This window comes from Pyxicephalus adspersus, chromosome 3 (assembly GCF_032062135.1).
Source record: "Pyxicephalus adspersus chromosome 3, UCB_Pads_2.0, whole genome shotgun sequence".
Classification (NCBI taxonomy): Eukaryota; Metazoa; Chordata; class Amphibia; order Anura; family Pyxicephalidae; genus Pyxicephalus; species Pyxicephalus adspersus.
This window is the reverse complement of record NC_092860.1, coordinates 135,537,458-135,552,558: the sequence shown is the minus strand read 5'-3', so window position 1 is coordinate 135,552,558 and position 15,101 is coordinate 135,537,458. Positions and strand designations below refer to the sequence as shown.

General features: G+C 39.1%; 1 protein-coding gene across 1 annotated transcript; it reads left to right on the top strand.

Moving 5' to 3' along the window:
• The first annotated feature begins 486 nt into the window (after positions 1-486).
• DRD5 (dopamine receptor D5) lies at positions 487-6,213 on the top strand. Its single transcript, XM_072406442.1, has 2 exons — positions 487-2,552; positions 4,146-6,213. Exon 1 carries the CDS (start codon positions 1,151-1,153, stop codon positions 2,456-2,458), a length of 1,308 nt encoding a protein of 435 aa, XP_072262543.1. The 5' UTR covers positions 487-1,150; the 3' UTR covers positions 2,459-2,552; positions 4,146-6,213.
• Positions 6,214-15,101: the final 8,888 nt, after the last annotated feature.

Genomic DNA, 15,101 nt, shown 5'->3' with positions numbered 1-15,101 from the left:
GAAAAATAAACTTTAAAATTTAATAAATGGATGATTTTATGCTCTGCTCAACAATTCTTTAAAGTTTACCTATCATGAATGATCTTGCCATTGCTGTACTCACCTGGTGCCCATGCTCATCCACTTGCTTCAATATTGATATTATTAAGAATTAGAATAAATCTGCATATAAGAGCTGGGAACTTTATATCAGAATATTAAAGTATAGAAATACCTAGCACAATGTTCTCTTATCAGAGGTTTATTTCTATTCTATGATCAGCCTGTGGTTTCTATTGCCTGCCTGGAACTTGTAGTTCTACATTAAACAGAGACAGCTGCATTCCATCTATTTGTAGTGTGCAGCATAGGAATAAGACAGCATTACTATTTCTGGGTGATTTTCTTTGCACTGCCAGTTTAGAACACAATAGAAGGGATGTTGAAGATGAGAGCACCAGCCACCAGTGATCTTGATAGGTTCAGAAGGTTTCAGGTCAGAGGCAGCAAAAATAAGCCAGTCCCAGAGATCCACAATCTGTGCACACACTGATGTATTGGGAGCTCCTCCAGGACAGCAGCAATGTGTGACAATATCAGCATTCCTATAGAAAACCTGCAGAGACTGAAATAGCAAGGCGTTGTTCTATGGAGGGAGGAGGAGGTCAGCAATCACCCCAAGGCACCAATATATATCCTTCATATCTCACTTAGGGCTGGCTGCATCTGGAGTGACGTGTGAAGCTTTGTCCTCCACAATTCACTTTCCAGTCTTCCAGGCTGGCTGCAAGATCTGATCACAAGCTAAGGAGGAATGATAAAGACTCTTGCATTGGATTTCCTGAAAAATATGCAACTTAAGCGCAGGCAAGTTTGTGAAGAGGATGAGTGAGAGAAATTGAAGGGTGCCCATGCCAGGGTGGGGATCGCAAACTAAAGGAAGGATGTTCAGAGGAAGGTGGAAGGGCTCCAGCTGTGCTCCTAGCTGTGTAGCTCCCTATTATTCCTCAAGAGCTCTGAGCTTGGACTGCCTGGAGATGAGAGAAGACAACGCGGGGGGCTAGGCTGCTCCTCATGGGGGGGACTCTTCTTGCTGCGGAGCCGCGTTCCGCCTGGGCGGCTCTATGGCGTTACCCATTCGCCTTGGACAACGTTGAGACTACTTGAAGAGATGCTGATGAACAGGAGTCTCTACCAAGAAGCTCAGCAGAGAAGAGAACTGGTGGCCGGGCAGGTGGTCACTGGGAGCCTCTTGTCCCTTCTCATCTTCTGGACCCTTTTTGGGAACATCTTGGTGTGCACAGCAGTGATGAGGTTCAGGCACCTGCGCAACAGGGTGACCAATATCTTCATCGTGTCCCTGGCAGTCTCTGACCTCCTGGTTGCCCTCTTGGTGATGCCTTGGAAAGCAGTGGCCGAAGTAGCAGGTCACTGGCCATTTGGAGCCTTCTGCAACATCTGGGTGGCCTTTGACATCATGTGCTCAACAGCCTCCATCCTCAACCTTTGTGTCATCAGTGTGGACAGGTACTGGGCTATCTCCAGCCCATTCAGGTATGAAAGGAAGATGACCCAGAAAGTGGCTTTGCTGATGATCGGTGCTGCTTGGACCTTATCCATTCTCATTTCCTTCATCCCTGTCCAGCTGAACTGGCACCGAGATAGAGGAGATAGCGAGACCCTCAGCAATCACACCACAGAGAACTGTGATTCTAGCCTAAATAGGACTTATGCTATATCTTCCTCCTTTATCAGCTTCTACATTCCTGTGGCCATTATGATTGTCACCTACACCAGGATCTACAGAATCGCTCAGATCCAGATCAGAAGGATCTCCACTCTGGAAAGAGCTGCAGAACATGCCCAAAGTTGTAGGAGCAACCGTGTGGACTGTAGACACCACCACACCAGCCTAAAAACTTCCATCAAGAAAGAAACTAAAGTTCTCAAGACACTTTCTGTCATCATGGGGGTGTTTGTGTGTTGCTGGTTGCCCTTTTTCATTTTGAACTGCATGGTTCCTTTCTGTGACAGGTCTTCTGGACACCCCAAGGCTGGACTTCCCTGTGTCAGTGAGACCACCTTTGATATCTTTGTCTGGTTTGGGTGGGCAAACTCTTCATTGAACCCCATCATCTATGCTTTTAATGCTGACTTTCGCAAGGTATTCTCCAGCCTGTTGGGATGTGGACATTGGTGTTCCACCACACCTGTAGAGACAGTCAACATCAGCAACGAGCTCATCTCCTACAACCAAGACACCATCTTCCACAAGGATATAGTCACTGCCTATGTCAACATGATACCCAATGTGGTGGATTGTATGGATGACAATGATGAGACCTTTGACCGAATGTCCCAGATCTCTCAGACTTCTGCCAACATTGAGATAGCCACTGGCTCGGTGTGTGACCTGGACTGTGACACAGAGCTGTCCCTTCATAAAATTACACCTTCCATGCCCAATGGCTTTCATTAGTGCTCATCTGAATTGGTCCTTTCTGATCATATCATTGCTCCTTTTGGTGCCATTTGCAAACATAAGGCAGAATCACCCATTTCCATAAATCTGAGTAAGTCATACCACTCCATAGTACATTTATTAAATGTATGATGTGTCTTTTTGTGTTTTAAGTATTGCCAAAATTTATATTAAATGAATAATTCACGATACTGAGGTTTAAAGATCAGCTCTTGTGAGGTAGAAGACTGAGGACTGTCAAGTAAATCATTTATTGCCACTGCAATATAGACTCTTGAAGTATAGCTTTTACTATATATATATATATATATAAATATATATATAACACATTCAATGTTTGGTGCACATGAACACTGTTCATGCAAAATGTAAATGTTGGGCTTGGGGATAAGTAGATTTATTTTGCTATAAAATAACATATTTTGCCATTGGTGAAATATCACTGAAGCAAAAACTTAGTTTTGCTCATTGAGCTGCTTAGGTGGAATTTGCTTGAACATAGTTTTTTGTTTTATTTTATTTTTTTTTTTGGGTGGGAGTGCTATGTTAGATGCAATATTTTATTTTTTGTGTTAAAACTATATTCTGCACTGTTCATTTACATTTTCCTTTTAAGGTTTTTGTTGTTTTCTTTTCTTTTTTTAAAAAGTAAAGTTAAAGCATGAGGCTAATGGGGCTAATTTTTGTTGACACTAAAATTGATTCAGGATAGCTGAATTTTCTGTAAATCAAAGGACCTTTTGAAATTAACCTCTTATAGCCTCCCCCTTGATATTGATGAATTTAGCAAAAAAGGCAAAATGTTGCCAAAATCTTCTGTTTTTTTCTTGGAATTTTTGGGGTAAGGGAAAGCTCTCAATAATGTTTCTAAACCAGGGATCCTCCAGAGGTTGCTATGAGTTCCTTGAGCATCAGGAAATTTGTGCCTCTCAGGTCAGTTCAACTGACTCCAATGATGTTTTTGGCTTTCTGTAAGGGGGGCATTCTTCCCACTGACCACCACACTAATGTACTGTGAGCTGTGGATATAGTAATTATAGCAGGGGTTCCCTGAAGATCTGAAAGTGATTTCAGTAGTTCCCTTATGTTAACATAGTTAGGACGGGCTACTCAAGCTTTTGGAAGAATACTTGGCAGGGAATATGGATAATTTCACTGCCTTACTTTAGAGTATCTTAGATGTAAAAAATAGAGCTAAGCTTTTATTCATTGTAATGTAATATTTAGAAAAGGGAGGCAGCTTGTCTGCAGGCTACAGTCTTGGGTTCATCTTGCTAACTGTACAACATTTCATTATATTTTGGTCTAAGACTTGGAAATGCCCCAACTAGAACTATGTGTGCCAAATTTTATATCAAAAGCTTATTTGAAAATACTGGGATCTATAGTTCCGCAGCATCTTTTGCAATATGTGTACACCTTATAAAGATTTCTCCTGATAAATGTGTTAGGTCCAGATAATCATCAATGTACCATTAACTTGATAAATGATCTGTTAAGTATCTCGTTATCGCCCTCCATGGGCCAAGGTTTAAATTGCTGCATTCCAATATAAATAAAACAAGTCAAGCTGTCAATTGAATATTTGATAAAGCAGTCTGGTCTGCATGTTTTACTGCCTTTTATCTTTAACTCATCCAAAATTGCTTTACAATGCAGTCACATGTGTCTTTTCTCATTACAGCAACCCCGTTTACATTTGATAAGCCAGTGTTACATAAACCGCTAACCGAGATTCGTGCATCAGGATTGCCATCTGTCGCAGAAAGGGTTAAACAGACTCAAAAGAAGGCACACACTGCTATAATCACTTATCACTGCCTGCGAGACCAAGTAATCCTCCGGTAAAGCTGCTCAGTGTCTCTAAAACGTATAATACCAAAAAAAAAAACAGCAAAACATGATACAGAGCCCTGGATGCTGCGTGTATTAGAGGTGCACACACTGTACCACATGTGTAATACAAGAGGCTGGAGGACTAAAGGAGTCATCTGCACTACTGGTGCTGTCCCATCCAATTATGTGCAGGAGGAATTCTGTGTATAACCATACTATAACGTAACTAAAGCATTGCACAATTTTTTTTTTTATATTTTTATATGTTAGCTGAGCCATATTTTCATTACTGTGATTAAACATACAGAACAAATTCTAAATCTGGGCACCTTCATTTTTAAACTTTATGACATATTACTACTGACCAATATGCAGTAACCTTTTGCTTCAATAACAACAGCTTTTATACACTATATTACATTCACCCAAAAGTATTATTATTATTAGCCGGTGTTTATATAGTGCTGACATGTTACGCAGCACTGTACAAAATCTATAGTCATATCAGTAAAGTACAGCATACTTTCTATTCCATGCCGCATTGGAAAAGAGTCTATGACAGATGGCATCACCAAAGGCTGTACTTGGTAAAACATGGAGGTCTCATCAATATCAGAACTAAACCTCCAACTGTATTTTCCAGAGTTCCCCTATATCTTTGTTAAGAATCTGTTGACAGGAAGGGGGTTAGATTAGGTCAAGGGAAGGTGGCACACATATTAAATGCATTTTGTCTTAAAGTGCAATTAATTTTTGAAGGGGTTTCAGTAAAACAAACAGTTACACCATAAAAGACAGTAGTAAAATAAGAAGGGTTTAAATATAAAAGGTGCTCGTAGTATGTATATTCTTTTTTGTTAGCAGATATCCATATTCCATGAAGAAACAGCAGATTGTGGACAGGTGCAATCTGACAGCTGATTGATCTGGAAGACCTTTCCACAATTAAGCACAACCGGATTGATTGAGTGCTAATGTTTATGGAGGAGATGTAAAGTAAGATTTGGCTAAGTCATTCTGACCTTTTTTTTGATTGAACCATTGATTTTGCTTCCAATAATGGCTTGCAGGTTGTGGAATGTGTACAGGCATATATAGGTTTTTAGATCAACTATAGCTGGGCAGATTAGAAAACGATCATCTTATGTCTGCAGACACCTTTGGTGTGGTCATCATAGTCCATAGGAGAACAAATAATGTTCCCAATTATGAACATTGATTGAAGTTGTCAGGCCATTTCTAAAGTTTTAATAGAATGAAGTGATGACCAGAGCAAGACTTTGTATTGACCATGGAGATTCTCCAACTTTTTGAAAAGTCTCCTTGCAAGCAGGGTTTGTATCCTGAAAAGTGACATTCCTTTCTCTGTTACAGTTAAGGAATATGGAGGTGTCACCTCCATGACATTGTGGATTAGGGAGATGGTGTGTGGATTTAACCTATGACTAGAAGTTTGGGTTTTTCACAGTACAGGACTTGGCTGTGGGCAGGAGGACTAAATCTGCTCATACAATGAAACTATACAATCTATAGTGCTATAAATTCCTCTGCACATGATGGGTTGTTTAATTTAAACACAGGTTCACATCACTATTGGTGAAATATAACTCCATTGGTCATCCAACCCCAGTGTGTCTTTAGTATCCCTTCTCCCTCTTCTCACTGCTTTTCCATATACTATACATAGGTTTCTGGGTGTATGTGTGTATATGTGTGCTTCTGTCCAATGACAATATTGCTTTAATGAATAAAAGTGCTCTTACATAAAGAGATCTGGAAATCTGTACACAGTGGTGGGTATGTCTTTATGTGTACAAATCTGTAATTATATTCTTTCATTTTTCAAGAAGGACATTTTGAGAAAAGCATTATGACATTGTACATCTAAATGTATAATTAAATATAGTTGACATTAATGTTTGGTTTCATTCAGTTCAATTTGATTAAAGTGTAATCAGTATATTGAGTAAAAAAGTATTTTGTAAGTGCATCTATGGGTACTTAGAATAGATTGTGTTTTTGTATAGAGAAAAAGAAGGGTTAGAATGTGTTGCTGGTTTTTATACTGACTCCACTTTCCTTCTGGAAATTTACCTCTACGTCCTATCCCATAGACATGACCTGACCCTCTTTTACATTTTAACAGATATCCTCATTGTATTTCCCCTGACTTCTACCTAAGAACTGTAACATTTTGCATTTACCCTTCACCAATTGTCAAAGTGACAGTGACCACCAGGACTAACAGGGAGTGTGAGTCTTTCCACAGGACATACAGACATGATATTTTATCCTTCTAGAAAGCAAAAGAAGAAAGTATATATTTCAAGGGAACTTTTTATTAAAACAATGAAAAACAAAAAAGTCCTTAAATTTTATTTCTCTACTTTTAGAATTATAATTAATGCAATATTTATAAAACTGGCAACCTGTTTTGTTCCCTGGTTGTCAGGCTTTTCAAAGTTTAAAATAAGAGTATTCACTACAACACTAGTTCTTGCCGTGGCTTTCACTGTACACAACTCATTGACTTTCATAGTGGTCGATTACTGCTACTTTTAAAGTGGTGATCAACAGCTGAGGCGGAACAAACATCACTGATCATCCTTAGTTTCCATTGCATTCTTCACTTTGAATATATGTTGCAGTATGCCCCCCATAAAGTCTTATCTGTGCTATATACATATTGCTATAATGCCAGTATAAAGGAACTTATTGCTATTTGTATTATTTCAGCTGCTGACTGCTACTTTTATAAATGCACAGAAAAAAAATTACAAACTCTCGTGAACAGTCTTCCTTAATATATAGCCCCCTAGTTCAGAATTCCATTGTTTTTAGATGTAGCTGGCTTTTTCTGAAAGGACAGTGCTGACATGAATGGTACACATAGATCTCAAAGCCACAAGAGACACAAAGGGTGAGGTCCTACAGGGGATATTACATAGTAACATTAATGAGGGTTTACTTCTTCATCATCAGAGTGATGCAGAGATCCAATTCCAAAAGCACTGCATGACATCATCTTAAAACCCATATCTAATATGATGCAAGAATGACTAATTTTTACTGAGAAATGTATGAAAAATATCTCCTAAGTCAGGGGTGTCAAACTCAAATACACAGAGGGCCAAAATTAAAAACTTAGACAGTCGCAGGCCAACCTTAGAATTTATTGAAAAAAATTGAGAAAAGTTTTCCTTCTGATTAGATAAAAACCCATTTCATAAGGAAACAAAGAGGTTTTGCTTCACATCTGGAACAAGCTTAAATTAGAGAATGAGGCATAAAAATGTTTTTTTTTACATTTTATTTAAGAAAAAAATCCTTTGCCTCTTTCTCTATTTGTAGCATTCTGAGTTAAATTTCAATGGTAACCTTTTTGCACAGGCTAACAATAATAAAAATGTTCTTCTATGAAAATCCAACCATTCAAGTCCAATTCTTGGAGTAGCAAGGAAAGGTACAGCTGAGGGGGAGTGCTAGAAATGCCAGACGCGGCCAATGCGGAGCTATATCTTATGAGTGGCCCGTCGCTGGAACCCCCCCTTTCATTAAAATAGCGCCGCTACTAAACTTCCCAGCAATATTTGCGTCTATAAAACAGTCCAATGCGGGGCCACACATAGGCAGAGAGCCAGCTGGTCTATATACGTGAGTGATGCCGGGAATTGTAGTAGCGGCGCTTTTTCAATGCATCGGCGGGCCAGCTGCAGTTTATATTTAGGATTCCTTTGGGGACAAAAAAAAGGACAATGGGGGCCAGAGTTTGACACCCCTGCCCTACGTCATCACTTGTTCGTTTGTTGAGCCATAAATACTCAACAATAATAACTTTTTTTTATAAAAGGTTACAAGAAAAAACTATGTATTTAATAAAGGGGGTGAGAATGAGTGGGGTGATTTTTGTTTATATAGATTTTATGCAAAATTATCAACTCAAATTGTCTTATGTGCAGTTTGATAAAAACTAGCCTAAAATTTTGCCTAGCAAAAAACAAAAGCAATGTGATTACCATGTTAGTGTGAACATGGTAAATATGGAACATTTTTGACCAACAAAGGGTTAAGGTTAACAATAGGGTTGCAATTAGTATTCTTGTTCTTTTGTTCATCTAGTGTGGTGTTCCTAGTTAATGAAGGGGGGTTTGTGGCAAAAAAGGTCTTGGATAGTTGGTAGGAATTTGTATACTATTGGGAGATTAATTTCCAAGGGTTAGACAACGTCCAAGGTTTAGATATTTCATTTTACCCCTAAGATTCACCAGTTTCTAGGTGATATCTCAAATTTTGTTTTCAAATTTTCACCAAAATTTAAATAAAGAAAAATGAAAAACTTCTGAAATTACTATAGTCTAGAGGGTAGCATTGGTGGGAATCCAATTGTCACGAATGACAGGGAGGGGAGGGTAACAGGAAGGTGTATAAACTACTAGGCCTCAAATACCTAGGGAAAAGGGAATGGTCACCCCTTGCAAAACCCTAATCCAGCCCTGACTCCTAACCATATGAGCATCCCCAGAAGGTAGGGATACCCATACCCAGGAACCTAGGCCCTGCTAGCCCTGCACAGCCCTAGCAGTAGGGTCTGGATTGAGACTGCTGGTCCCTTCCCCTATGAAGGACCCAGTGTCTCCCTGAGGCCTAGTAACCAACAAATACCTAAACAAAACACCAATACACCAAAAGAACAGCAACTTATCTTATAAGCAGAAATCAACAGGAACTCAGAATGGCAGGACACTCCAGCTATTCACATCCCAGTAGTGAATATTAACCGCACAGCATGAAGTGTGAGGCCAGACTAAATGGAAGAGCAGTAATGAGCCCCAGCTGCACCTGATACAAGGGGAGTGGTCATTACAAACAACAACACAGCAACAAGTAAAACCAAAGAGGCTGTCAGATAATCACACATGCAGCTTGTCTGACAGATCCTCAAACTTCTGTCACGGAAGGGACCGTGACACCAATAGACTGTGGAATTAGGCCTATTGCCTTAAGAACTTGTGCAAGATGTACTCTCCTGTGTAACAGTATCTAGCCTTATATTTAACAGGTAATTGGCAAATCAAACCTTTGAGATGGGTTTACTTTGTGTATACACAAAATATACATGACAAAGCACAAACTTTTTAGGTGAACTGGTGAGGCATCCAATGGATCCCTGCACCAAGATACTAATAGTGAACACTTATAAGGGTACTATGCAGTCTACTAACAGGGGCATTATAATGACCATCCATAGGGCATTGGACTGACTATCAATGTAAAAGGGATACTACACTAACTAATAATGTACGCGGCACTGCAGTTTGTACTGTCTAAAGTTCATTATCATTTGTTTCATTTTATGATTGTTTCTGAAAAATTTAGGACATCTAGAGAAAGGAAATATTAATAAATCATAATATTCCTTGGATGTTAAATGCACACGGTACACTACTGATGAAAAAACATACTCACAAGTACACCTGAATTAAATATGTTGTGTGTATAACATATCCACCAAACATATTATAATGATGATACTATTATGGAATGAAGGGAAGAGAAATAATTCTTGAAATCAGCTCTGGCCACCCACTTGGTTTTGGATGAATTGGTGGCGACTAACGAACAATGCAAAAGAACTACTGTGCTTTAAATAAGGATGGGTTTTTCTCAAGGTAAGCATGGTCTTTGTTGGTTTATAATAGTTGTTTGTAGCATCATGTTAGGACACTCCTACAGAATAAATTGGTATCACACTTTACAGAATTTTCCAAAGAAGGGGGTATGCATGAACCAGATTATGGTTGCTGGATCTAAGCAGTGGAGGATTTCTGCACAGTTTGTTTGCTGTTAATAGCCCAGCCAGTATATATTTTCTTAGAGTAGATTGGGTATTTATAAGGGAGCTGTTTTACATGCCAAACGATTAGTAGTTCCATGCATCCATTTCTGATTTTTATAAATCTCTGCCACTCCACAAAGTTGGAAGAGGAGACCTGATTTAATGTAAAGTTCATCACATGGAGGTGAGCCTTGGAACCCAGGTGCAAAGATCTTATTGTTGAAGTTCAGGAATCAGACAATATATGAAGCTATTGGGCGACTTATGCTGCCCAGATCCGCATGCAGTATTCATTTTGAGTGGTCTGACTCTTAAGGTAGGTTCACATTTGAAGTGTGCCTTGAACCCCGGCCTCTCAGAAGACCCTACCTGGTAGTGTTTCCCTGTGGCAGCTCCATAGGAAATGAATAGGGATGGTAGCGAGCAGTACTAGTACCACTCAATGTTGCCAGCTGTCAAATGTGCAGATACTTGTCTTTAGGAAACAGTGTTGCAGTGTAAGTATGCAAGCGGTTGGCAAGGTGCTAGCCATGGGATTCCCACTCGAAATCACAAAATTTAATAGTAGATCTGAACCTGCCCTCATAATACGATCACATGTGTCAGCATTATTCTGCACTGGGTTGTTGGGTTACCAGTTTAGGACTTTAAACATGTTCATTGACAAGACTTCATTAGGTCAGGTCCTTTTTTGTTTGGGAATGTGCACAAAACAAGAACCTTAGTTGGGTTAAATAAAGATTGGATCAGTGTGATATGCAAAGAAAAGACAAGATATTTAAGGAAGAACACAGCATAGCCAGCACACAACATGGAAGACACTAAATCACAGCACACATAAAGCTGACTCCATGCTTGGGCACCCGCAGAAGTAATAGAACTCATTATATGGATAAGGGAGTTGAATGGTCTCTTGGATTTGCTGGGTGACAATTGAAGTACAAAATAATACAATGGTATTTAGTGGTAACATTTATGTGTGAATGTGTAAAACATTGTAAAATTTTGTACTATAGGTTTAAGTACAATAGGTTTTCAAACAGTAGAATGTATTGGGATTGGGAATGGGAATGCTAATTTAGGGCATTCAGATGTTAGATAAATCCTTTAATTGCCATTTAAAGTTTTTTTTTTTGATCCCTTTACCTAACATTTTTCCAAAAAAAGCTCCTAAAGGTTCCCCTCCCCAGCAATTTTGGTGAGAATAAATCTACAGGTGAAAAATGTATAAATACACCTCTATGTGAACCTAAATACAAATGACACTTGTGCACTATTTCAAATTACCAATAGGCATTTCTCTAATAACAATTATTTGTGGACACATTTAGGTGCTTGAAAGGTGCATAACCACTGTAAATGTTCATTATCTCACAGATATTGATCATATACCTTGCTCCAACCAGCCCCATGCCCCTTATTTCAACCAGCTGCTTCTCCTCTACTCTATTTATATTGGGGAAGTTACATTATTGGTGATCAGAGCAACAGGAATTAGCATTGATTGGCCTAAGAATGGGAAATCACTCAATCATTCAATGATTGATCAATATATTAATCAAAAGTAATTTTCCTATTTTCTATTAGATTTTGTAAGATTCCATGCCTATACCAAATCCTATGTTGAATCCATTAGAAACCAGTGCATAATTGATTGTAGCTTTAATTCTTATTTGACCTATGTATATTCTCTAGCAAATAGGGAAGATCACCAAATCAGAGGAAATTTATATAATACATTTTTACATAACATTTTGAAGATAAACTCAAAATATGTATCATTTTGTAAATTAAAATGAACTAAAAGCCTTGTTTTTAAAAAGTACATACAAGCAGTTTTTTTTTTTGGGGGGGGGGGACAAAATAAAATATGTAAGTCTCTTCTGTCATAGATGATTCTGCCTGCCTGTTCACCAAGCTGCACATGACCAACTCTGTGTGCAATGTCAGCACAATTCCTTCTGACACTAAAATCCTGCATGCATGTAAGGTTACCCTATCTAGTCCCAGCCAATCAAAATGGTAAAACTTGGAACCCCACAGGAAGGTGTCACTGAGCTTGCAATACTAAAAGGGATCCTTTCTTTAGGTAATGTTCAAATATGCTCTGGGGGCCAAAACTTGCTTGTGGTTGAGTTTGGATTTTAAAGCCAAATCAAAAACTTTTGTTCAAATTGCAAATAACAAAGAAAATCTTTAAACCCCTGTCATTTAATTTCCTACTATCTTTTTCTTGTTGGGGATATTTCACCCCGTTCTGGAGAAACAATGAGAAGTAAGTGTTTTAAGTGATATTTATACAAAGTTAGGGAAAATTTCAAAAGATTGTCCTATGGGACATCCCTCTGCTCTTGTTCTTTCGGCAGCTATAACATTTTGGATTTTTCATTATTTTCTGTCTCAGTGATAATGGTCACAAGGACAAACAGAAAAGGATGATCTTTTTATCGAGTATATAGTTTACAATAAAGAAATAACAGAGATCTGAATCCTTTCCTACTCTATAAAGAAAGTTTTGGTCATATACACTTTAACCCCCCTAGCGGTAATCCTGAGTGTGACTCGGGGTGTAAAAAACTTGCAAAAAGCAGTAAAAATTTTAGAAAAACTTTAGAAGCCCTCTTACCTGTGCCCCTCGCTCGAGCGGCGATCGAAGAATCCTGCTGTGATGCCCGGGCAGCGGGGGGCTTGGCCAGGCAGGAAATTTAAAAGCAGATTACAGAGTAATCTGCTTTTAAATGCCGCCCGGGTCCCGGCCACGCCGCTCCGCCTAATCTGCATGGTGCATCAGGTCTATTATTTCATTATTTTTTATAATTATGATTTATAATTATGTATTATGTTATAATTTATGATTATAAATAATAAATAAATATAAATATTATACCCGAGAGTTAATCCTAAGTATTACAGGCCCACAATATAAACAAAAATTCTATGCAAAAAAAAAATAGGATCACTTTTTTCATCAAAAAAACTGAGAGAATTGGAACGCTAGGGGGGGTTAATAGGAGGTACCAATTGTACTTTTTAAGGATGTCCCTACCACCTGTTTTAATTTTAGAATGTTATATAAAATTGTGAACATTGCCTACAAGTCACTGTGTACTTTTATAGAAGAATTTCCCTGTGAGAGGTTTGGTAATAAGTAATAAACATTCTCTATGAGAGCTGAGTTTGGAGAAGAATTTTATATAAACACAGTATGCTACTAATTATTTTTCTATGTTATTTTTGTTATCATATATCTACAGGGGGGACTTTCATCTTCACTGAGATTAGCAAAAAAGAATGAACTACAAATATTATCCTTTATCACATTCTGTGTGTCCAATGTAAACAGCAAAAAAAAGAAATAAACCTCACAAAAGTGAACCAGCTGTCATGTTGTTCATTTTAAATTACAGTATTTATAGTTCACCTAAAACTTATTTCAAGCCCAACTCCAGCTGAAATCTTTTACTTTTTAAAGATTTATTGCTGTTTGTTTCCCTATTGGGGAGAATTTTTTCTCAAGAAGTTATAAAAAAGCTCTTACCAGAAAAAAAAATTAAGTAGAAGGATGTAAAATTTAGATCTGCTGAAAATGTTTTTATTGATGTGCCTACCTTTCTGTACTAGTGGCAATCACTGCCCCTTTTTTCTTTTGAAAGTTTCACACTGGTGGTGAGTTAAGAAGTTGCCCTTACATTAGTGGTCAGTGGACTTGTGTAACTCTTATATTGGTGGAGGAATTGTTTGACATTAATGGTTTTTAGAGAAGTACTCCCTTACAATGGTGAAGCATGAAGACGTGCTCCCCTACATTGGTGGTCAATGAAGAAGTACTTCCCAACAGTAGTGGTCAGTATGCTTACGTTGGTGGTTAGTAAAAACATTTTACCTAATATTAGTGGTTAGTGGGGAAATTTTCCCTGATGTTGGTGGTCATTGGATAAGTGCTCCTAACACTGGTGATCAGTGGAGAAGTGTTCACTTACATTGGTGGTCAGTGAATGTCACCGTACCTGCAAGGCAGGACGGTGGACCCTCTGTGTCACAGCTCACTTAGTAGAGACGTGCACATGGTGCAGAGTCTAAGCAGCTGCCCGGTGTTCACCAGAGCCTCTAGAGGTGAGGATGTTGCGCTGCAGGCAACTGCCAGGTTGCAGCCCCCGTGCACGCCGAGGCAGGTGACTGCTGCCAAGCAGAAACAGGACGTGGTACCAGAGCGAGGAGCAGACAGATGTCACACAAGCCAGAGGTCAGGGCAGGCAGCGATCAGGAGTAGTCAGGGTCAAGCCGAGGTCGGTACACAAAGAATCAGGAGAATAAACAAACAGGAACCAGGAAGCAGAGCCAAAGGAACTGCTTGTTCAGGCAACTTCCTGTTGCTTTTCACTTCCTTTTAAGGGCAGGGCCTGTGATGAGTGAAGCCATGTAACCTGCTGCATCCTATCCTGGACCAGAGGGGGACTAGGAGACTGGAGGTGGTGTTCAAATCTCCACCAGCAGGGGGAGCGCATCTGCGAAACACTCTAGTCCTTTGAGGTAGTGGAGCGGCTGACTGGGAGTCACATGACCTGGACCAGGAAGTGAGCTGAGGAGATGATGCCTTAGCAGAGCTGGTGCTGGCAGCAGAGGAGTGTAAGGTGGGTGACACTGAATGAGGCACAGATCCCCTGGACCTACAGGGATCTGTGACAGTGGAGAGGTGCTCTTCTACACTGATATTTAATAAAAAAAGTTCTCTTTAATTTTAATGGTCATTTGAGAAATGTTTCCTTATGTGGTCAGTGAAATGGTGCTTTCTTACATTAACAGCTATGTTACATGCTTTCTTACATTAACAGTAGAGAAGTGCTGTTAACCTTAATGGTCAATGGAGAAATGTTCACTTACCTTGGTGGTCAGTGGAGAAATGTTCACTTACCTTGGTGGTCAGTGGAGAAATGTTCACTTACATTGGTGGTCAGTGGAGAAATGTTC